The 25,343-nt window shown below is 43.9% G+C and overlaps 1 protein-coding gene across 14 annotated transcripts in view; it reads left to right on the top strand.

Annotated features, from left to right (window-relative positions):
• The window catches only part of LOC147010889 (homeobox protein cut-like 1), a 379,867-nt gene that overhangs the window by 306,471 nt on the left and 48,053 nt on the right, over window positions 1–25,343 (top strand). For 11 of the 14 annotated variants that reach the window (XM_085860303.1, XM_085860296.1, XM_085860299.1 and 8 more), the window contains 7 exons: window positions 29–163; window positions 5,383–5,481; window positions 11,527–11,703; window positions 18,285–18,340; window positions 18,519–18,567; window positions 18,847–18,937; window positions 19,125–19,690. In XM_085860303.1, the coding sequence (XP_085716429.1) occupies window positions 29–163; window positions 5,383–5,481; window positions 11,527–11,703; window positions 18,285–18,340; window positions 18,519–18,567; window positions 18,847–18,937; window positions 19,125–19,690 (1,173 nt within the window). Of the gene's footprint in view, window positions 1–28; window positions 164–5,382; window positions 5,482–7,999; window positions 8,103–11,526; window positions 11,704–18,284; window positions 18,341–18,518; window positions 18,568–18,846; window positions 18,938–19,124; window positions 19,691–25,343 lie in introns of those variants that run through there. The other 3 variants (XM_085860292.1, XM_085860295.1, XM_085860304.1) reach the window with 3 other exon arrangements.

The raw sequence follows: 25,343 nt of genomic DNA, 5'->3' as shown, positions 1-25,343 counted from the left end.
TCTCTTCATAATGTGTTTCTTCCTGAAGGGTGAAGGAGAAGCTCTGGCTGATGGAGGAATCCCACAAGACGAGTCAGATGGAGCTAGGGAGGGTGGGCCAGCCATGCTGGTTGAAGAATCAGATCATGGTATCTGCAACCGGAACGTAACCAGAGCACACATGGTGACTATTTTCCTGACCCTCTCTTAGCTAATTAACTATCCATACAGCCAAGTTAATCTAGAAAACAGTGAAAACAGTTGTTGCTAAACAAACCAACGATAACACTTTCACTGCTTTTGTTTATGATTTCCCACGTTTGAGCATCTGTAGCAACCTCGATGACCATACCTCCCACATTCTTGTGTCGTGTTAAGTTGGGCTAAATCACCGCAGCACCACCTGGCTCCAGATCTCTGTTTCCGTGGCGCAAAATGTATTTCTATTTTTATTGTCGCTGCGCGAACCTGGTACGCACGCTCGCAGGAAGTTAATTACGCCTGCTTCATAGCCACCCTGCATTTCTATTGTGTGTTAGGGCACAATACTGATTGCTTTAATGGCTCTGGGTGAAGGCTAAAGCTTGTGGACAGATTTTGCTTTCACTTTTTTATAGCTCAAAATTTTTGTGACATTTGTGCAATCCATTGTCAAAATAACGTTTGTGGCGATGAGGGTGATGATAAGTTGGTCACTGGAGGAGGTTATACCAATCCTTTACAGTAAAATTGCTTTGGTTGAGAGGTCAAGTTCTTTACTCAAGCTGTAGTTGTATGGTAATGTGGGAGTAATTTGCATTTTTTCCCAGTGGGTTGATGGTATTAAGCAGTTATTGTTCTTTTCATGGGAATGTCTTCTGTTTTTTGACAGGGCATGCTAAAAATATTTTCTTGATTTATTTTCGCTTCAATGCAAATTGCCTTTCTACTTGAACAATACCACAAAGATAGCAAAAATGGAAACAAACCTTTAATGTGAATGATCTGATCCATCTTAGTTGATTCTGATGTGCACATTTTTGTGAGCATAACAAGTCGATGCACAGGTAATACAATACAACTTGATGTGATGGCACCTCTCATCGGAGAGATTTGTTGGAAATCAGAGTATGGTGGTTGAGTTTCACATTTGTTTGTTTAAGAGCAATGAAAATAACCTTCATATAGAACCTCGTATCCCAAAACGTTATTTTCGAGAAAGCCTTGGGTAACAGTACACTGCTGCATAACCTGGAGAATTAATAGACTTTTAACATTAGACTAGTGTCGGTCAGCATCAGGAGACAATTCAAACAATAGGTTTTATCAACTGAAGGTTGACGGACATGTGGTAACTGCTGTGGGAATCAAAATCTCGATTTCATTTTGTTGGGTTAAATTTTGGGTTTGTATATCGATGTGAGTGAGTCTGTTGTATTGTCTATACGTCTGTTTGTATGTGAGGACTCGGAAGCTTTCAGGAGAATCCAATATACAATAAAGTCGCGTAAGTTAAGGGACATGGGTTTTACCTGCCATACAGCCAAATGTAATGCTGTGCAATTGAAGCAATAGGTCCCACTCAAAAAAAATTAATCAAAAGAAGGGGACGTTGTTTGAAATTGCAACTTGTGAAATGGAAAGAATGGTCTACAATTGTGGCGTATTCAAAAATTTATCACAACAAGATATTCATGATCATCCAATAAATTGTGAGTATTCTGTTCTAAGAATCTATGAGGCTCTTACTTCAAAGCAAGATTCTCTACTGTTCTCCTACCCTCTATTATTCTTTACTGTGGCGCTGTCAGTTCATATGCAGGAGGATGAAGGTCCAAGTCTACAGGTCCTTGGTGCTTCCAGTCTTGCTCTGCGGATGTGAGACTTGGACTCTGACAAATGATCTGAGATGAAGACGTAACTCATTTGTTACCAGGTCTCTTCAGAGAATCCTTGGTTATCGCTGGTCAGTCTTTGTGTCCAACGAGTGGTTGCTGAGAGAGACTCAAATGAGATTTGTTACGTGTATCATCAGTGGGCGTCAGCTGCAGCTGTATGGACATGTGACTCGATTTCCTGATGCTGATCCTGCTCACCAGATTCTCTCAGCGAGGGAGCCTTGTGAGTGAAGAAGGCCAACAGGATGACCGCGCGTCTCGTGGTTGTATGGACATGTGACTCGATTTCCTGATGCTGATCCTGCTCAGCAGATTCTCTCAGTGAGGGAGCCTTGTGAGTGAAGAAGGCCAACAGGATGACCGCGCATCTGGTGGTTGCAATAGGTTGATCGGCATCTCAAGGAGATGAGGATGGGCCAGGCATCTGCCTGGGGGATGGCCAGACGGAGGCCCCTGGCGTACCGACGAAAAGTGGATGCAGCGACGCGCTCCTCCGGTGCATGCTTCCATACCTCACCTAACCAACCTAGTTCTCTCTTTCTAATTTGCGGAGACTTAAATTCCCACTTTGTCCATCGGTTGGGAATCAGTCCTCAAGCTACAGTCCACACTGTTGAAGCTGAGTCCTTTTGCGAAACAGCTGCCCTTACTCAGTTTGTTTCTTTTCTGACAGCTTCTCTCAAGCTTTTGATACTGTCTTCCTTTCAGCCTTGTTTTCCAAGCTGTCTACCAATGATATTCAGCAGTTCTTATTTGAATGGTTATCCTATTTTTTCTGTGAGTGGAAACCGAGTGGCTCTTGAATGGCATTCTCTGTAACGATCTTCCTCTTGAGTCTGGCTTCCGGCAAAGCAGTGTTTTAGGACTGATTTTATTATCATTATTGGTCTACATCAATGAGCTCTCTCCTTCTCTGGAAAATCCTCTATCCTTTCATTAATGATCTTACTCTGTGCAGAACACTGTATCACACTGAGAGGCAGACTACTGTGGCATCTATATCTGCAGAGTGAAAATCTGAAAAAGTAAACCGTTGGCCAGCTACCTGGAACATATCTTGAAATGCAAGAAAATCCCATATTCTCACTCTGTCTCTCCACAATAATGTGCTTTCAACTCTCCACCATACCCCAGCCCACTTCCCAACTTCTTTGGCGAGCCCCTGGAAAAGTTGCATTCCCTGTTGCGCCATGGCCTCAATGTCACAACATGTCTTGGGTGGACATCTCCAACCTGGCTTCCTTGACTGTCCTATTTCTAATCTTAATCAACAATCTCTCTGACTCTCTGTGAAATCCTCTTTATCTCTTTGCTGTTGACTCCACCCTCTGCCATGACATCCCTCATCCTTCAGATAGGCAGGCAGCAGCCTCTTCTCTCTCTCTTCAGACCTTGATAAAATGACTCGCTGGTGATGCACTTGGAAAATGTCTTTCAATCCTGACAAATCACACACTTTCACTCTGTCTCTCTGGAAGGAGCATGTGGCAAACCCTCCGATGTACTTTCTTCACAATCCTCTTGCATAAGTTCAGTCACTCAAACATTTGGGCCTCACTATCAGCTATGAGCCTTAATGGGCAAACCACACTTCAAACTTGGCCTCCAAAGCCAGTCACTGACTGGTCATCCTCTCTCGTGCAAAGTCCTTCCTTGGCACACCTAAACTCTTATCCACCTACAAGGTCTTCATCTGCAGCTTGATGGAGTACTACTTTCCGCTCTGGGTCCTTGCCTCACACTAGGCTCAGCTTGATACCATGGCAACCAAAGCCTTCAAGATCATTGGAATCTCTCCCACTATGCAACTGAGTCTATGGGCTTATTTCTTTCACATCCTTTCTTGTCTTACACCCTCTGCTCTCTCCATACTCTGTCCCCCCCCCACCTCCAGGTTTCTGCAGGGCACACACGGTATGCCAGCAACCCCCTTCTCTGGTAAAACTACATAAATCCAGAATCGCTGCTCACCTTCACTCATTCGTTCCTCTTGTTTTACTTGCCTGTGGAACAAACTTCCACATTCACTTCAATCTCATTCTTCCCTCCAGGTCTTCAAGACAGCTGTTCACCACCATCTCAGATTATTCCCCATCCAAAAAAAAAAAACCATGATCTTTTCTGCCTCCATTAACCTTCCCAAGCCCACCTCTTTCCAAGTTTCCTGTTTTTCCTTCCTGAGAATTTGCTTCTGTCCCATATTGTCCACACCCTGTGTCTGTGTGTCCACACCCTGTGTCTCCCCGAGCCCTCATTTGTCCCCACATCCCTTATTCCCCAAGTCTTCCTCTATTTTACCCCTCATCCCTGCTTTTGGTGTGATTCCTCTCTCTCATTCTGCTGTTCCTCTTGTTCTATTAAGTCCTGATTCATTTTATGTTCTCACTCCACGAAAAAGGCTTGCCAACACTGCAGTATTCTTTGCAAAGGTAAGGGCATTCTGAGCCTCTTAGAGCTCATTACAGTGTATAAGATCTTAATCCAAGGTATCATGGAGTGTGGTTCCCCACTCTGGGCTGGTGCAGCTGCTTTCCATCTCTCTGCCCTTGAGGCGATAAAATCCGAGGCCCTCTGTGTAGTCAGAATCTCTCAGCAGGAGGCTGAGTGCCAAGGTCTGCTTTCTACCCAACCCGAGCAGGTTGGTGGACTCTCAGTTTTCTACCTCCTCACTTCTGTCATCGCTCCTCCCACCATCTCCTTCCTCTGTGCTTGTCCAGCCCACCCAGCTTACATTCGTTATTCCTGAATCCCACACCTTGTTACCTTGTCTAATTCTAAGCTGAGTACTCACCTCCTTTCCTTCATCCCTATATTCTGTCATCTGCAGAAACAACTCCCTGTGTCTGTTGTCTCTCCTTTCAGTCCTTCAATAGTGCTGCCCATTGTCACTTCATGCTTACTCCTGCAATTATTTCTGCTCTGTTCTACTCCTACTGACCCCTCCCCTCCCAACCCCTTTCCTTTCTGCCACTTACCCCCTCACGTACAATATCTTTGTCTGCCTGTTCCTCTTTTATCCTTTGTCAGTCTGTGAATCTCTTGCACTCAATTTGCTCCTCCATGACCTGAGATTTCTGTATTTATACAAGCATTTTTTTTTCATTAAATAGGTCATGTATCCTTACTGTAATTCACGGACCGGTGTTTGTGTTTGTGTGTTTGTTTGTCGAGCTACTCCTACAGTTCTGGGCCAATTACATCTAGACTTACTATAGAGGATCAGCATAATCCCATTTAATGTATAGAGGTGTTTTTATCTTTACCAGTGGTCTTGGGTAGGGGGGGGGAGGAGGGGAGTACGCAAATTCTCTATGTAAATGTGTATCGTGTAGCGCCGCCTCCAGGTGGGGGTTAGGGGTATTGCAAGTCCAGGTGGGGGTATTGCAAGTCTCCACCATTTACAGTGCAGTATTCCTGTCCCCACGTTTTCCAGTGCTGTGAGATGCTTTGAATGATAAACAGATAGGTATGTTTTTGCTTTATGCACGTAACCCGGTTTGTTATTTTTTATTTTTTGCCTATACAGAGCTGTCAGTTGCCTATATACCACCCAAATAAAGGTATGCGTCAGAAGAACGTGTTGCATGCTTGGAACAAGATCGCCCAGAGGGTGGGTGCTCTGCAGGTATATATAATTATCTCTACCACTGAAGGTGGATGGAGGTTGTTTTCACCCCTGTCTGTCTGTCTGTTTAGCTGTTTGTGAGCAGGATATCTCAAAAAGTTGTTGATGGATTCGGCCAAAATTTTGTGGACAAGTTGGCTGTGTCACAAGGACAAATTAATTAGATTTTGGTGAAGATCTCGATCCGGATCCAGCCTATCAGTGGTATACAAAATGTAAACTGTTCAGCCTGGCAGAGGTATGCACTCTACCGAGTGCCCTTCTAGTTTGTAATGCAAATATTTCCTGACTCATTGCAGGTACTTATACGAATATTTTGAAAAACGTAGAATGTTTGTGTTTCTTGGATTATTGTTAGCTTCCTGTTCCAAAAACATTATGAACACTCTTCATAAAACCCGATTATAATTGCTGGATGCAAGTTGGTGTGTATTTGCATTGGTGAAAATCGACGAAAGCGTACATCCAAGCAAAATTGAGCAAACTCTTTGGTGTAAAATGACGTAGCAACTATGCAAACATCTGTTAGAATTCAGATTAGTCAAGGTGGGTGTTCTTGCAAAGAAAGTGTTGAGCTCTGATCCATGAGACTTTTCGATCCGAATCGCTCAACGTGAGATCCGAGTCACGAGCATCAGTCCTTCAGTGCTGGATGTTATAAATAGAAGAACGAGGGTCGAAATACTTGCTGCAGTCATTCTTGGCTGACCCAGGAAAATTGCAACCAGAGGGAGACAGTGGGTAAACCGAATTGTGAGGTCAAACAAGCATGCCACTGTTACCATAGTGGCAACTCAGACTGACATGTCTTTCTGATTCAATAGCAATTGGAACATGGTGTGAAATAGGATATGTCGGCAAGTCCAGTTCATGAAACCCCTTTTGAGTGCAAAGCAATGCTCTTCCACTGAGATGATGCAAGGAACACATGTCACGGACTATGAATGACTGTTCACACATTGAGTGGCATGACGAATCCTGCTGTACCTTGTTAAATGAAAAGAGTGATGTTTGGCTGTGGTGTAAGCCTTACTATAAAGCCTCTCTTACAGATGGTGTTTGTTAAGGAGTCCATCATGGTGTAGGGAATTATTTTATTGACACAAACTCTAATTATTCTCGTTTTCAGAATTTAAAAAAAAAAAAACTCTATTTTGTTCATTATTCACTTTGAATGGCCCAACGGTAGTGGAGTTCATTTTTAGAATCCAGTGACTTTCTTAGAAATGTAACGGGCCCTGTTACGCTGTAGCAGTCGTGAATCCCTGATTCACTGACGTTTAGCCTCGGGTTTTAGCCGATTAAAGATGCGTTCGATGAGTTTGAGAGTTTCGTCCAGCGTTGTACCATGACAAAAGCTGAATGAACTTGCAATGTTCTTGAAAAGGACAGGTACCATGAGACCTTTCTGTTACTCATTGTGTTAATGGCCCAAGAAGTGCTTGTATGCATGGTTTGTTAGGTAGAGGTTCTACAAAACTGTATACAGCACTTGTCTTTGTAGCAACACTATAAAAGCTCGAAAATCACTGACTGCAGTTCAAGCCGCCAGACGCAAACATGACCCACCCATGTTGAGGAGAGCGGATTTGACGTTGCACCTCCTGGGGAGGGCTGCTTCTAGTGCATAAATGCAACGTTCATGCTGCATTTTATTGGCACCTCGGGATGTGGACTATGGGGTGGGGGGAGGCGGGAAGGTGGTAGTGTCAAGTATGGGTGTGGAATGCAGGCTATATGGTGGAGGAGGGGAGGGGATGCAGACAAGGGTGTGAGATGAGGTGTGCAGAGCGTAGGGTGAAGGGTACAGGGCAGAAGCTTGCAGCCAGACAGATAGAGCGACACTGAAACCTACCTAGAAAACCGAGGGAACTCAAAGATGGATAGGGCCACATTTTTGGCAATACAAGTGCCTGTACATGTTGGATTACATGGTAGTTATGCGGTGTAGAATTGCGGCCATTTTGAGTGTTGTATTTTGCGTTAACGTGTGGAATTCTCTCTTTCTCTCCTCTCCCCACCCCACCCCTCTTTCTCTCTCTCTCTCTCTCTCTCTCTCTCTCTCTCTCTCTCTCTCTCTCTCTCTCTCTCTGTCTCTCTCTCCCTCTCTCTCTGTCTGTCTCTTTCTCCATCTCAGGGAGAATTCCCTCCCTCTCATTATATATTTATCGCTTTCTTCCTCATCTCTTTTTCTCTTCTAACATTGTATTTGTTTTACCTTTTTTGTATCCTGTGTATCCCACCCCTGCCCCCCCCTTTTTGTTGTCTTTTACTCGTACTTTCTTTGTTTTTCTTCCCTCTCGACATACGTTTCCGATACTTCCTCAGCAACTAACATCACAGTTTTTCTCATCAGTGAAATGTATACCTGGCCAGTGTTGTTTAACCTTTTCGCATTGCTGAATATACCGTAGGCCCGAAGCAGTTGTTTAAGCATGTTTAACGGTTGCATGACAATGGAGATCTGCCTTTATTTGTTATTGCCTGTGCACATTTTGGTTTCTTCTGCATAGTCGAGGTTATGGGGGAAGAAGAATAAATTGTCGGTGTGGAGGAAAATGTGGACAAAGAAACATGCCGATAAAGAAATTGTCACCTTGAGCTGATGCTGCTACACTATGGTGATTTCAGCAATTTAATGGCAATTAAATGTCCTCGTGTTGAAATCCTAACGTGACACTGTCTCTTATCTCAGCCTGATAAGTGTAAGCCTTTTTAATTTTTTTTGTTTACATGGTCGAGGCTCGTTGAAGAGCTAGTACTAGTGCACTGAATGGATCAGGACAGGGACGTGGTGGGGGGGGGGCGGAGGCAGAAAAACAATGCGTGTGGGGAGGAATGGGTGGCACAAGAGGATCGAAAGGGGGGGGGTGGCACATTGACTGGTGTACCACGACAGGGGAGAGGAAAATGCAGTGGATATACCATTAATTACAATTTTTGTTTCTAACTAGCCCATTCACAGTTGGTTGTCGGCGAGTATCTTTGCGACGAGTCCAATTTATGTAAAAAATAAGAAATCTCATCGCTGCCAAGCTGTGCGGATCCAATGAAGTGGTGCCAATGCATGTGACTGCAGCCGGACCGTTCCACACGGATCTTCATTCTGCACGTAAATAGGAACTGTCGGCCACACGCCTCCGTCCCAGGCTATTTTGATCAGGCGTAGGTTTGTTAATTGGCTCCCTGGTTTGGGTTGGGTACTCTCCAGTCTGACTGCAACACTCATTCTCACCCTCATGCTAACGTTGATGCGCCTTGTTACGCCACCATTTGCCCGTCCATCTCGTTAGCAAATGCCCGTGTTTTGTGCTTTGAGTAAAAATGCTTTACTACGTGTGGGTGACCCTGCGAGACACATGGAGACAGAATGAAGATGAAGAAGAGGTCCTGCTCTTAATCTTGAGGGCGGCACATGGGCCGGGTGCTCAGTCAAAAACCCAAAGTGCTTAACATTCCACAGGAACCTCATCAATATGACTTACCTTTAACTCTGACAGTGGCTGTTAATTAAATATTGGTTATTCATGCTTGTGCCAGGGTTTCCCGGGTGCCTCGAAGTTAATAAAGATTAATTGATGATCGAGGATACGTCATTTTTCTTTATTACTTTGGCAGGGTCTCCTCTCCTGACAGTCGATGGCAGCAATTGAAGGCCAGGTTTGAGCCATAGATATTCTCGTGGTTAAACGATGAGACGATGTATGTAAATCGTCCAGCCAGTTTCCTGCGACTGAAGGCACGTCATTCGAACCTGTATAAATGCACGCCACTTGACAAAGATAAAGATAATACCTGCAGGTCTGCCAGGACACAAACTGATGAAACTTTAACTAACTGTTTCTGTTATGCCACTTTCCTGTCTTTATTTCGTTTTTCCGTTTTATATCCTCGCTGCTCCCTCCTTTCTGCACATATTGCGGCCATGCTTATGTGCTAATTGTTGATAAAGCCAATAATCCCAGCTGTGAAAAGGAAGGTTTTTTTTTTTTAATAGCTTCATATGTGCTCCTCAATACCTTCTTCCTCTGCTCTCTATGAAAGTTGCCAACATTCCTTTGTTTGTGTTATTTGTAGTTATTTTCCCTGCGATATTTTGAAGTGGTTCTTGGTAAGCTTTGGGTTTTCTGGCTAGCCTAGATGCCCTCGAGGTATGCACACTCACCTCTAAGCTTTTATAGCCTACGTCGGAATCTTGAGCCGGCTATCGACTGTCATCCCGGTGTTTCGCAGGCAGGGCGAGACATCATCATGTGTGCCATCCCTCGGATGAACGTTAAGGTCGGTGAGCCGGTGAACCGTCTGCTGACATCCGGTAGTGGATGCTAAAGATCCCACGGTTTTTTTTAGGGGGGGGAGTTTCTGAAGAGCAGGCAAGTTATTGCCGGCACTCTGATAAAATTCCAAAGTCCTGCTCATGGCTGATAGTCGAGGAGTCTCCCCTGTCAAAGTGGCGACCCATCGAGGATTCATCATATTGTTTTAACGTTTTCCCCTATTTTTGTGGGTTGGTCGATTGAAGGAACATCTCCATTTGGTTCGTTATTTTGCGTCTTCTTTCTTCAGACCTAATCTCTTCATGTGGTTGTTCAGACATTCCCGCCATGTGTTCTTTGCTATGCCTGCTGGTCTTTTTCTCTATTTGCCTCAAAACTTACTGCATTGGCTTCTTAATGGGTCCATCTTCTGTTCTTCTGTCGCCTACATGACCAAACCATCTAAACCCTTTATTTCTTAATTTCATCTCGATACTGCAGATTTTCAGCATATTTCTAAGATCTGCACTCCGCCATTTGTCTTTAAATGGAATACCACACATCCATCTTGAACATCCTCGTCTCTGTTCTTTCAATTCTTCTTTCATCTTCCATCCTCATTAACCAAGTTTTACTTCCATGCAATAGGCCTTATACAAACTGAATACTCTAGAAATGCACTGTGTTCCATTTGAATATTGACCTACATAACTTCATATATATATATATATATATATATATATATATATATATATATATATATATATATATATATATATATATATATATATATATATATATATATATATATATATATATATATATATATATATATCTTCCTCATGCCAGTTTTGCCCAATTGTTGACCTGCTACACCCACTCTCACTTAACTTTACTCTTCCATGATCCTCACTCTTGGGCAAAAAAAAACCAACCTTCACCTCGAGGTTTAAGGATCTCTTTTCCTGAGTACACATTCAACTTTTTTTTTACCAGTTCATTAAACCATTAAGGTAGAAATAGCACCATCTGGAGCCATTTTTAAATGCAGAGATCAAAGCTCATGTAAGAGCTCGATCCTGTCCAGACTCATTCCATAATGTTCTGACCTTGTGTCGTCTGATAGTAGCCTGATCCTTCTTTACTGCTTACTCCTTCACGTCTGCTGATGCTGACGGCCACCCAGTGAAATCCTGCTAGCTCACTTTGGTCACAACTCATTTCGTTACTTCTGAGAAAAGGCAGGTGACTGGCTTGGCTGGCAGAGACGTGGCCAATGAACTGACGCCTTCCCACAGTTTGTGGAGGAGGGACTCAAAACCTTTTTCAACCTGAAAAAAAATTCAGAGCCAAAAACATGACTTTCATTCCTCTGGCATCAGGAAACTCACCCATTGCCGGGAAAACCGTGTTACAATGCCTCCGAAGTACATAGAAAAGGGCTAATCTCTGAATCAAATATTGCTACATTGTGAGGCGATTAAACTAATTTTCACCCATCATTGTTGTAGTCTTTTTGTTGTTGTTGTTGTTGTTGTTGTTGTTGTTGTCTGCTTTGATACTTTTTCTGGGTGCTGCGAATCGTAACTATACACTTACCCACTTTCCACTTGCCCGATTTTGCTCTTAAATTTACTCACGTCATGGACATTGTGACACTGTCGTGACGTCATCTCGGGTACCAGAATCCTTTTGATTTACTGTACCCGTAAAACTATTGGGCAATGTCCACAACACATTTGGCACTTCTGCCACTTTTTCTTACACTTTCTTCTGTTTTGTTCACCAGGTTTCTCCAGCAACACATGACATGGACACAGAGCTAGCAAGAAAAGACGGGAGACTCGCTTGGTTGGCAGAGGAGGTACGACGGCTACAAAGCAACCTTGCCGAGTTGCAAGAGGCATCTGCTGCCCAGATCTTGCAACTGGAAGCTCAGCTCGCTGACAGAAATCGGCGTATACAGGTAATACCTTGCCTTGCCTTTTCTTTTGATTTCCCCTCAATTCACTGCATTTTGAAAGGTTGAGCTTAACTGCTTGTACTTGTTCACTTAAGTAGTTGCTTATGAAGCCTCACTCAATCTTTACCATCCCGTCATGTGGAATGAGGCAGAGAAACACACCATATGGTATAGCGCTGCACACCAAGTGGTGCAGACACATGAATCATCACCGTGGCTTGATGCTCCTAACATCCTATGTACCTCACCACATGCACTATCCTCACGCTCCTCTCCGCACAACATCCCAACACTTCTTAGAGCCTTGCTGCTCTTGTTATACCAAGCAATAACATGATGTATTACCTCCTGCTTTGCTTGTTTGTCATGAGAAGCATGCTGGTAGCAATAGGTAAGAGCTAAGATGAGGCAAGAAAAGTTGCAGGGAAATGTTGGTAAATTGCAAAGAAACACAGTTTTCAGATAGTTGCGAAAATTACAACCAAAGTTGCAGTGCTTTATGTTTACAACTTTCATGCATTGGTGTGAGGGAATAAGTACATTTCTCAGGAGCTTTGCAGGTCATTCGTGACCAAGCTCTGTGCATTTGTAGGGCTTTAGGTGTACAATGGATTTTATCAACCGAAAATCCATACGAGTGTGTTAACTGCCGTGGGAAGCGAGATGCGGCTGACAAATCCAGCGTAAGCCCTTTGTCGGAGCAAATGACACAATGCTAACACCCTCTTTTGCTCTGACAATTGGCTCATGCTCATAACATCAGCCACACCTTGCTTCCCATACCAGGAGTTAACATATAACCCCTTTAAACTTTGATGAAGGGCAAACATTTGAAACGCCAGCTAAACCTTTCTTGCCATGACGGTTGACATTGACTTTCAGTTGATAAAGTCCATTGTTTGATTTGTCCACTGATGCAGACCGAGACTATAGCCTTCACGAAGACTAGTGCAGTATTTCTTTGTAAGTACAGTATACACTCTGATTCCGAGGTACAACTTTACTCTGCAAGTTATTTTCACTCTGCCTTGTTATGAGATCATGATGTTTCGGAGTTTCCATACAAATGTGGTTTTGACAGTTTTCTGAACACATTGTTCGTGATACTGGAAGCCAAGCTTCAAATACCGTACACTGTGTTAATTTACCTTCTCATTCATGTAAAAGTACACTGAAAGCTCCATAATGAGTCTTAATTGAACACTAATATATAATTACAAACTAGGACACACGGTAGAGTACATACCTCCACCACATAATGCCTGATACATGAGAACATATCTGATCCAATACATTTTTGAAATATCATGCTATACAGTACTATATCGTTTTTGGCCCGATCTATCAATGGTGAAGAATCACTTAAAAATTTTATCAGATCCGGATCCAGGTTCGGATCTTCACCAAAATTGAATCAATTCTTTCTTGTCACACACCCGACCTGTCCACCAAGTTTCATCTGATCCGTCCACAAATTTTGAGATATCTTGCGATATATCGTTTTTGGCCCTATCTTTCAATGGTGAAGAATCACTTTAAAAAAATTATAGTATCGGGATTCAGATCTTCACCAAAATCTAATCAGTTTATCCTTGTCACACACCTAACCTGTCCACAAAATTTCATCCGGGTCCGTCCACAACTTTTTGAGATATCCTGCACACAAACAACCAGACAGAAAGGGGTGAAAACGTCACCTCCTTCACCTTCGGAGGTGGAGGTAATAAAATAGATGAAATGCTCAGATCAACATGATTTCGATCCTGAGTCTTTCTTTACACAATCACTTCCATATCTTTATCTTTCACTTGGAAGGATGAAAGAAGGGGATCGAAAAAGTAATTTGCCATTCATCTTCATAATATTTGATCTTCACATCACATCTTGTAAATTTACGACAACACTGCCTCATACCGAGATAGGATGGTCGGATGGCCCATTTAGCAGCATGCTCACTTATGAGCTGTCTGATTCGGATTCCCATCCTCAACATAGTGTAATTACCTCTGCCACCTAAGGTGGACAGAGGTCATGTTTTCACCCCTGTTTGTCTGTCTGTCTGTCTGTCTGTTTGTCTGTGAACAGGATATCTCAAAAAGTTATGGACGGGTCTAGACGAAACCTGATGGACAGTTTTGGTGTACAAGGATGAATTGATTAGATTTTAGTGAAGATCCGAATCCGGATCCACATACTGGAATTTTTTAATATCCTTAAGTAAGTGATTCTTCACGAAAATCAAGGAAAGAGCAGAGGGTGCAAGACCAGAAAGGTGGCGGTAGGCGGTAAAAGACAGAGACCACCGACCTGTCTGTGATGGCGAAGTGATAGGCCCGAAGACTCAGCTTCAGCATGAGAGATTCCAATTATCTTAAAAGCCTTGGTTTCCCTGACGTCTAGCTGAGGAATATGTGAGGTAGGTGAGCCAGCCCAGAGGAGTTCAGGTGTATCAACGAAGGACTTTGCGTGATAGAGGATGCCTAGTCGGTGATTGGCTTTGGAGGCCAACTTTGAAACGTGGCTTGCCCAAGAAAGACGGTGGCTGAGAATGAGATCCAGGACCTTGAATGACTGAACTTCCTCAAGATGATTGTTGAGAAAGTAGATGGGAGGAGGGGTTTGCCAGGTGGTCCTTTCAGAGAGAGATAGTGAGCGTGTAAGATTTGTCAGGAGTTCAAGAGATCAATGATGAAGATCAGGAATAGGACTGGGCCCAGAGCACTGCATTGGTGCACACCAGCCTTCACAAGGAGAGGAGACAGTTTGGAGAGCAATAGGCCATAGGCAGACAGTTTGGAGAACAATGCGGGATGCTAGACTGTGTGAAAAGCACGAGATATGTCCAGAGAAACGGCCCTGATCTCATGTCTGACATTGAGCACCTCCCGCACTGAGGATCTCATGTTTGAGAGATAAAATGAGAACTTCAGTGCAGCCTAGACAGCCGGCTTTACACCCCCATCCAAAAGTATAAGTGAGTTCCGTGATGCATCACTTCCTGCTGCACTGCAAAATTGTAGCAGTTTTTAGTCATGTTCGACCCCACAGGGGGAATAAACTCATAACTAGACAGCTCACAGGCTGGCACACTATCAAATGAACAATCCTGCCCTACCTCAGCCTTCAATACCCAGCCTTCCCTGGAGGTCTTCCATCCGAGTAAAGGGCTTTTCAACCGAGCTGAACTTTGCTTCCTGACCTCACACGATTCGATGTGGTTGGGCCAATTGAAACAATAGGTCTTAGGTTTATCACAATAGTTAACACCATGGTTTTAGATGTTAGCAAGGAAGCCATTTTTTGATGCAATTTCACTGTCTGCTGAGAGCTAGTGAAGTTTGATCTATGAATCTTATTAGTAAGATGTAAATATGTTCATTGCTCTGCATATTTGTTTCTTAACTCTTTGGGATCACATACTCCATTGGTGTTTTGTTACATTAACAGGATAGCAAAGAGTTAACACTCCCTTTTGATCGGTCTAGTTATCCCCACATTTTTGGAAAAAAAAACAAAACAGGGTTGGGGATATTGTAATTGGATCTGTCTGTCTGTCTGTCTGTCTGTCTGTCTGTCTGTCCATCACACAATCTCCTCCTAAAAGGTTGTGCAAAGATTCACCGGTTGTGCACCAAGAAGGTGCGAGAGCATTATTATTTTGGCCCTGCAGAGTCAAAAAGTCAATTAGAGTACCAAACTACAAGGGCACTCGGTAGAGCGCATACCTCCGCCACGTAATGCCTGATCCACGAGAACATATTGGGCCCAACACATTGTTGAAATATCATGCTATACAATACAATATCGTTTTTGGCCCTGTCTCTCAATGGTCAAGAATCACTTTAAAAATTCTAGTAGTCGGATCCAGTTCAGGATCTTCACCAAAATCTAATCAGTTAGTCCTTGTCACACACCAAACCTGTCCACACAATTTCATCCGGATCCGTCAACAACGTTTTGAGATATCCTGAACACAAACAAACAAGCCGGTAGGCGCCGATGGGTCGCTGAGCATGGAAACTAAGATATAGAGCAAAATGTATGTCATATAGCGGATAGGGAATCACCTTAAGGTTATGCATATCAAATCTCATCCAGTTCCATCTACTGATAACTACTCGGTATCCATTTGAATGAAAAGTACCGAAAATGCGGTTTGAAATCGGAAATCCTCAAAGTTCGAGGGGGTGCTGTGGGTGAACAAAGATGTAAATCTAAAATCCGGCTCGATCGTTTGTGCACTTTGTATTCCAGACGATTAGTGTGAATTTTCATGACCATCCGACCATAACCCTCGGAGGAGTAGCATTTGGAGCGAAGGCACCTCCAGCTCTCGCATATTATCGATTTTTGCACTAATTGACCTTTGACCCCTGACCAAAGCGAAATCGTCAATATGCCATGAGGCAAAGTTGTAGTACTCATTGAGTACCATGAACCTGCAAAGTTTCATTCGTATCGATGCACTCACCTGGTCGCTCGGGGGCCTTCAATTTTCGCCAATTTTGGCGCATACCCTAATTGTAGGGGGCGCTGCGGGTAAAGTATTCCATATATCACAAAAACCGGAATATATTTGATAGAGCATCACCTGGAGATCATTCGTGCCAAATTTTATAACCCTACGTGGGATAATGGCTTTCGGAATTGATTTCGCGTGAACGGTACCGATTTTGAAGGTTTTTCGGTTGTTGCTAGGGAACCAAAGTGTCCCTAGCAACCATCACAATTTCCAAAGCACTAGGTCATAAGATGTACCTACCACCTGAGTTTGGTCAAAATCGGCCCACGTTTACTACCAATAATGCTGATGACAAACGAACAAACATCCAAACAAACATCCAAACAAACAGACAGAATTACTGACAATAAGTGTCACCTATTTCGGCGACCCAACAGACAAACAGACAGAAAGGGGTGAAAACATAACCTCCTTCACCTTCAGTGGAAGAGGTAGAAATGCAATTGCAGGCACATTTTAAAACATTTTTTTTAATGAAAGGTGGGCTGTCAAGTGGCAAATGTAGCTGAATCCTGCAAAAAAGCTACACCATTGTCTGAAATCACACCGGGAATTTTCCAGCACCTATTTGCCACACTTGTAAGGTCGCACCTTGACTACGGCCTACCGGAATGGAAGCCATTTCTCCAGCAGGATAGAAAGATACTCGAGCGGGTTCAGCAATGCGCTACAAGGATGGTAAGAAGTCAAGCACAGTTCTCATATGAGGACCACTTCATCGAACCTACACCTCTTCTCACTGGATTCCAAACAAATTAGAGGAGATTTGATCACTCTCTACCGGTTCCTGCATGGGGAACTCCAAGTCTCATTTGAAGAACTGCCTTGTCTCAGTTGGGATGACCACCCGGTCTCAGTCGGGATGAAGATTATGCGTGGAAAGGTCATTCCTGGCGACTGATAAAGCCTGCGACCCGCTGCAGGAGGAGAGCAGTCTTCTGTATTCATCGACTTGTTAACGTGTGGAATGGACTCGATGAAGAAGCCATTCAATCACCGTCTGTCGATACATTATAAAAGAGTTGAGACAGGCTGCTGTTTCAACAATGATAGGACCACATAGGGTGCTGTCCTACTTTCCTACTTCACCTACCTGACCTGACCTGAAAATGTCTTTGCAGTCAACATGGGAAGACAAATGAAATACATAACTTTTTGTGGGGGATTTGATGCACGGTTCATGCCCCAAGGGGTGGGGACTGAAGGTCACAGGGGTTAAAACAGGAAAAAAAAATTTAACTAAAAATTTGATATTGGGTCATTCCTGGTGGAACTTTTTGCCATCTTTCAACTTTGCATTAGGTAGGAATTATGGGGATTTGCGATGACGTGCCATCGACTTCCCTCTTCTTTGGGTTGGATTCTTCACTTGACTATAAACGTATCTGATGCTTCCATCAACGAATACACTGACTGATCAAGCCGGAAATTCTGTTTGCTAGCATTCGATTGTGGATATTAATGATCCCACGGTACTTTTCAAAAAGTGTAGGTCATTGTGGGCTGATACCCTGGGCAGAGTTCTAAATTCCTTTACAAATATATGGTGACACTGCATCAGCAGCGTAGCCGCACCCGAGTAATTATGGGCACAGCAGACTGAAATTGTGATTGAATCTCAGTCAAATATACACTTGCAAGTTAGATCATCCAATTTGAACACAGGGTCAATTATTGACTTCAAATTATTTGGACTTAGAAGTAAATGGCTCATTGCTTAAGTTCAGGTACAAACAGTTGGATGATTCTGATATTTGATACCTGAATGGTACGTATAGAAGCATATTTTTGAAGCCACTCGGAATAATTTGCCTTGTGAAAGTGAACAAGATAAGTAAGTGTAGTTTATAATGCGTGGAAAGGATAAAAAAAATTTTTTAAAAAAAGGAAGACATACCAGAGCAAATGCGTTGTTCTGTTCCCTTGTGTGTTTTTAAATCATCAGATTAAATCCATCGCAGCAGAGGTGTGTATCACTGAGACACGGCACAGTTAATACGCCAGCGGACGGTTCCCACTGGGAAAGCACGGCATGTTCGGCGTTCCTGTTTGTGTCTTACAGAAACTCGAAGAAAAGTTGAAATCTCGAATGAACTGTGAGATCAAGATGGAGATCAAGTGAGTCAACTTGCCTGTCTGTCTTTATGATTGTCGATATTATGATGCCATGAATAAAAATCGAAAGCCTTCAGAGAGCAACTGATGCCACTGACTTCGAGGAATATTGCAAGGCACTGATTTTGTTCTGAAAACTCAAACATTCTGACCCAGTGACCTTTTGCCAAACCTTTTGTAGTGCTGGAGATGCGAGCGACCGGCAGTCGACAGGTGTGACTGCTTCTCAGGTACGCTGCTGCCTCCCAGGAGGTCGGTGTAATGTTCTGTGTAATTAGGCTGTGTTAATGCAGTGCTGTGATTAGATTAATTATCTAGTTATAGCAGCTTTAAGCTCTTCCTTTAATCCCCTGCAGGATGGCTGTCATATGCCAATGCCGACAGAGACCAAAATCCTTTCTGAGGCTAAGAAACTTAGCTTTCGACCAAGATTCTGTGTTGTTCCATTTTCTTCCTTATTCTTTTACAAAGATCTTCCTCCTGCCATGCTGTGTTTTACTTCCTTCTAGGGACCGGCTAAAGAATTGCTGCCGTGCCAGGCACGAAGAGTGAGACTCAGGGAACCAGATGGTTCACAACCTCCTGATACCCAAATTCACGGTAATGCACCTGGTTCGACCTTTTCTATTCTGCCTGAAGTCTTCATTGTGCACAACATAACTTTTTCTTCTACTGGTGGTGGCAAAGGGGATGATGAAGATCCTCTGCTTTAAGGAAACATCTGATGCTTAAGCATTTAACTATTGTTGAACTTCATGGGTGTTAACTCTGTTTTTCCTTATTTCAGGCCCACCTCCAACCTGGCAAGAGAACGGTGGTCCAGGAAGCCGCTGTCCTTCAGAGTTGTCTGCATGCGCCTCCCCTCGGCCTTGTCCACCCAGCACCCCAGCATCGGAGCCAACTGCTCTTTATCCACCAGCACTGGGATTTGGAGGTGCCGAATCTCTGCCAGCGGGAATCTTCTCTGGCACGCCATTGCCGATGAGCGCTGGGCGCTTTTCGCTCAGCCCATTCTTTCCCAAGCAACTGTTGCAGTCAGTTTATACAGTGAAAGCTGCTCACGAGGCATCATTATACCAGCCTGGGCTCTACGTGGGCGCTATCGCATCCCCACCAGCGGGTGCACGCCCAGGATCCACTCACAGTGCCTCCCCTAGACTTGGAGCATCGCCAGCACTACGTAATGGGCAGCCCGAAGGTGGCGGTGTTCGGACTGGCATTGGGGCGCTGAGGACGGAAGGGGAAATTGATGAAGTCAACACGTCCGAGCTTGCACGACATGTCAAGGAACAGCTATTGAAGCACAACATTGGACAGAGAGTGTTCGGGCACTACGTGTTGGGCCTCTCACAGGTAGCTGTGATATAATTTATTTTCCTCCTTAACATACTTTTAATACACAGTTTGTTTGCTTTATCATCAGACGCATAACATTGACAAAGTGAATCGTCCAAATCCGTACTTGAAAATTCACGAACCCATGTCTGAAAATGTCACAGAATCTGAAAATGAATCCATGAAAACGATGGAATGACATCGTGCCCTTTCCTTCCACCATCTCGCATCAGCATCAAAATCAAGTCAAATTGTGATAATAAACAACATTCAGTAATTAAGGATCTACCCATTACCAATTGACTTTGGTTTGAGCAAAGAGAACAAGAAGGTAATGAACAAATTGCAGCGAAAGCATGCGTTCTCATGAATGTTGTATTTTGTATGACGGAACAAAAACAGTCAAATAGCAGCGTGGTTGTGGATGCCGGAGAGATCCGGTAAGAATGAGTATGCTTTACAACAAATTGCAGCTCCTACTTGAGCGTTAGAAGATGTTAAAAAAAAATTAAATAATTTTTTTTATATATATAAATACAACATGTAGCAATTACATTGACCAGCTATGTCAAAACGACTAATTAACACTTCGGTGCAATGAATAGTGAAGATATAAAAGAAAAAGGTCAGTCGAATCAGCGTTCAGAAAATGAATAATTGCCGTTTCGCTGGGCCAGCACAAAATTAAATAATCCTGCTCTTTCAAAACTGCGTGGTGAAATAAGTACTTCCTGGCAGCCATATCACAAAGCCAGTGCAAAATTAGTCATTCCCTACTGTTAAGCCATCGAAAGAGAGACTGGAAAAGCCTCACGTCTCCAACAACTACAACAGCGGTAACAATGGCAATGACGTGTCGAGCTTCAACGTAAACCAAAGGAATCTACATCAGAATGGTCGGCCAATACGCATAGCAACTCGCTTCCAACAATGTCAGGCCAGTGTGGTGAAGAAGAGGTTTTTCCTTCAATAATTTGACAAAAACTAGGTGTTCTTCCTGATGTGGAGCACCCTCCGATCAAGTTGAGTGCAACAAACATGGGAAACGTTGAGTGTGTAAAACTTCTGTCGTGCACGGACTCGGAGTTTGCTTCACCCAGCCCACTAAGAGAATAGAATATGCTGTAATCCGTACAGTGCAAGCTGGCTGACTGCATGGAATGTTAAGTGGGAATGCAAACTGCTCAAACAATACATTCCCTGGTGATGGATTGCGAACGGTAGTTTGATGGTGTTTTGCCTCGGACTTTGCCGTGCTTTGTGAAATGCATTTGAAGAAGGACCAGAAAAAGTACATCCATGTGTTTATCCGACGCCCATAGCGCTCTCAAAGCAATCGGTGCTGCCAGAGACATTTCATGGCAGGGAAAACACTGGGTGGTTTGCCATTGCCTTTTCCCCGACAATAGTCAATGCAGGAATTTTGGATTTTGGCTAAAGTGCTAGCATACAATGGCCCACTCTTGCCAAGGACACCTCGGGAACTTTAACGTCCACCAGCAAATGCGAGCAGATGGGATGGCAGCTTGATGTTCTGTACTATATTAACGTATAACACGGCGCCGCCAGATATGTTGAACGTTAATATGCCATCAAACATGTTAAGGGTATTACTCATATACCCAGCTTAACATCTGGTGTTGTATTAAACTTCGTAACTGGTGCGACTTTATCCTGCTCCGCAATTATCGAAGTACACAGCGCGCTTTAATCGGGGTCAGAACTTCTCCCCGGAAACATCTTTCTTGGTATTCTCATCAGATTTCCACCAGATCTCATGAGATTCTCATAAGATCTTAAAAATGGAATTTCTTGAGAAACTAGAACGGCATTCGGTCGAGCGCAAAACTCCTCCAGGCTGAACAATTTACGTTTTTGTATCCAACTGATGGGTCAGATCTGGATCCGGACCAGAACCAAAATCGAATCGCCTTCTTCTTGTAACCCAACCAACTCATCCACCATGTTTTATCACAACCTGTCCACAAGTTTTTGAAATATCGTTTTTGGACCATCTCTCAATGGTTAAGATTTTTTTTTCATTTTTAATTCCAGCACCTGGATCCGGATCATCAGCAAAATCTAATCAATTCGTCCTTGTCACACACCCAAACTGTCCACCAAGTTTCGTTCAAATCCGTCCATAACATTTTGAGATATTGTGCTCACGGACAGACAAACAGAGATGAAGACGTAACCTCCGTCCCCCTTCGGTGGCGGAGGTAATAATCCAGAGGTAAGGGTCATAAAGTGTTAGTGTCATGGGACAGCCAAACGCTGCCGAAGCCATCCTTCAAAATGTTGTGGTTTTATTATGCTATTTTGGAACAGGATGGGCTAATGTTTTATCCCATATATTTATTAATTTATGGAGGACACTGTGGTAGCGTGTTCACCTGGTATTGCATGACGAGCAAGTGCGGCTATACATTTACACCGGCCTATTGTGTGTACAGCAAAGGTGTGCTTTCATCTCTTCCCATAACTTTATATAGGGCATTTAACAATGTGATGCGCATGACTGTGTCTTCCGTGCTCACACATTTACCGGCTCTCATGACATCTACCGTCGTCCAAGCATTCTGCACCTTAACTTATTATTTATGTGAAAGTATAATGAAAGGTTCACAATACATTTGATTGTACCTTTGATGTATTGTGTCATGTAAAGTGATGACAGATTCATGAACGAGTCTTACGGAGGTCCGGTGAAGGGAATCCTGGTATAACGGATCTTCGATACTATGACCGGGCTATGGAACGTATTTATCCTGATGCTTGTCAGACGGGGCATTACATGAACAAGTACATACTATTTCAGAGGGGACAGTCGTCCAGCCGTCCTGTCTAATAATGTGTGCTAACAGTCAATGGTGGATATTTAAGATCCTATGGCACATTTTCAAAAGAGTAGGGCGTTGTTTACCGGTACACTGATCAAATTCTCCATCTCCCTCCCACTCCACCCACACCCACACCCCCCCCGGATATATTTGAGGGAGCAGGAGAGGGGTGTTGGGGCACGGTACTGTGTCAGTGACACAGCCACACCTCAGTAGTGATCGATGCTATCACACAGTCAACAACTGAAGAGTCCTGGATGGATTCCTATTTTCTACCTTGCTGCACCCACAGGAAACTCCATACATATGAGATAACAAGAATGTAGGGTTATCCATTTTTAATGAACATCTACGCAGTCCAATGAGAAAAAGGAAAGGAACTAAACACGGGTGGATGAATGATTTGTCGGAAGTTATTTTGTATTTTCAGGTTACCTCTTCCGGTTTCCTTGATGCTTTCTCGTGTCTGGTTAATCCTTGTATTAACCGGTTAATCCATTTTTGGACGTGAAAATTTTACTTTCTTCTTTACTTTACTTTCCTGGTATCTGACATGTTATGTGGTGTTGATACAGGTTGCCCTTTAAACGATGACATTGACATGATTTTGCTTTGCTGATGAGGCCTGAAGGCAATGAAAGAAAGGGTAGCTTGTGAGAGCATATGTTTCAACATTTTGAGCCAGAGAGTGTGTGTGTGTGTGTGTGTGTGTGTGTGTGTGTGTGTGTGTGTGTGTGTGTGTGTGTGTGTGTGTGTGTGTGTGTGTGTGTGTGTGTGTGTGTGTGTGTGTGTGTGTGCGTGCGTTATATGACCATGCATCTCGTCCTTAGGGACAAGATAGATATTATGTTTTGATTCGACTTTGGATGACAATGTACCTTGGGTCTTTGGGCTAAACTTCATGTGTTCGTCACGTCCCAATTTTGTCTTTTTTTTTAACCGTTTTATATCAACAGGTGATTCTCAAAAGTGGAGACATGTATACTACATGGCCAAAAGTATGCGGACACCCCTTCTAATGAGTGGATTCGGCTATTTCAGCCACACCCATTGCTGACAGGTGTATAAAATCAAGTACACAGCCATGCAATCTCCACAGTACAAACATGGGCAGCAGAATGGGCCGTACTGAAGAGCTCAATGACTTTCAACGTGGCACCGTCATTGGATGCCACCTTTCCAACAAATCAGTTCATCAAATTTCTGCCGTGCTGGAGCTGCCCCGGTCAACTGTAAGCGCTGTTGTGAAGGGGAAACGTCAAGTAGCAACAACCAGCTCAGCCACGAAGTGGTAGGCCACACAAGTTCACAGAACGGGACCACCGAGTGCTGAAGCCCGTAGCATGGAAAAATCGTCTGTCGTCGGTTGCAACACTCACTACCGAGTTCCAAACTGACTCTGGAAGCAACGTCAGCACAAGCACTATTTGTCAAGAGCTTCATGAAATGGGTTTCCATGGCTGAGCAGCCGCACACAAGCCTAAGATCACCATGCGCAATGCAAAGCGTCAGCTGGAGTGGTGTAAAGCTCACCGCCATTGGACTCTGGAGCAGTGGAAACACGTTCTCTGGAGTGATGAATCACGCTTCACCATCTGGCAGTTCAACGGACAAATCTGTGTTTGGTGGATGCCAGGAGAACGCCACCTGCCCAAATGCATAGTGCCAACTGTAAAGTTTGGTGGAGGAGGAATAATGGTCTGGGGCTGTTTTTCATGGTTCGGGCTCAACCCCTAAGTTCCAGTGAAAGGAAATCTTAACACTACAACATACAATGACATTCTAGATGATTCTGTGCTTCCAACTTTGTGGCAACAGTTTGGGGAAGGCCTTTTCCTGTTTCAGCATGACAATGCCCCCGTGCACACAGCGAGGTCCATGCAGAAATGGTTTGTCGAGATCGGTGTGGAAGAACTTGACTGACCTGCACAGAGCCCTGACCTCAACCCCATCGAACACCTTTGGGATAAATTGGAACACTGACTGCGAGCCATGCCTTATCACCCAACATCAGTGCCAGACTTCACGAATGCTCATGTGGCTGAATGGAAGCAAATCCCCGCAGCAATGTTCCAACATCTCATGGAAAGCCTTCCCAGAGAGAGTGGAGCCCTCTATAGCAGCAAAGGGGGGGGGGGAGGGAACAACTCCATATTAATGCCCGGGATTTTGGAATGAGATGTTGGACGAGCAGGTGTACCTTATTTAGACTGAATACTTAAAACGCTGAGCGAGAACACAACCCCTTCGGAGTTTTTGTCTTTTTTTATTTCCCCCCCCCCTCTTTTTTATACATAATCAAGTTTATACATAATTTTACACATAGTTTAAACATTTTAGATACCTGGTGTTGGCTGAATGGTTAGGGTGGTGGGCTTTGGATGCGAGGGTCCTGAGTTCAAACTCCGCTCAGCTGTTGAACTAATACAAGGTGGGGTTAACTCGGCCCGCCATCCTTCCGAGGTCAGCAAAAAGAGTGCCAGCATGCTGGTATCCTGGGTCGGAGTGGCGACCCGTCCAGGATTGTGCCCGATAGTAAAGAAGACTGCTTTGGCAGCACCAACGCTCTGCACGGAGTATGGTCCCAATGTGGGATGGATAGTCAAGGCTCATGGAAGAGCTAAGACACAGAACTGATCAGGACGCAACATAACAAAGGTTACAACAGAAGAAGGGGGAAATGTCAACAGAAGGGCAGAGGGAGAAAATAGACAGAGACGGACAAAAAAGGGTTGCAGGTAACGATGAGGGGTAGGGGAGAACTCAAGCAGTGGACAAGATGGATACATAAGCACCATTTTGTGAGGTGTGGTGGGATGGTTTAACGG

The sequence above is a fragment of the Eptatretus burgeri genome, chromosome 16 (assembly GCF_056783735.1).
Source record: "Eptatretus burgeri isolate ZD-2024b chromosome 16, Ebu_testis_v1, whole genome shotgun sequence".
Classification (NCBI taxonomy): Eukaryota; Metazoa; Chordata; class Myxini; order Myxiniformes; family Myxinidae; genus Eptatretus; species Eptatretus burgeri.
Note: the sequence above shows the minus strand (reverse complement) of the source record. Positions and strands in the feature narration are given on the sequence as shown.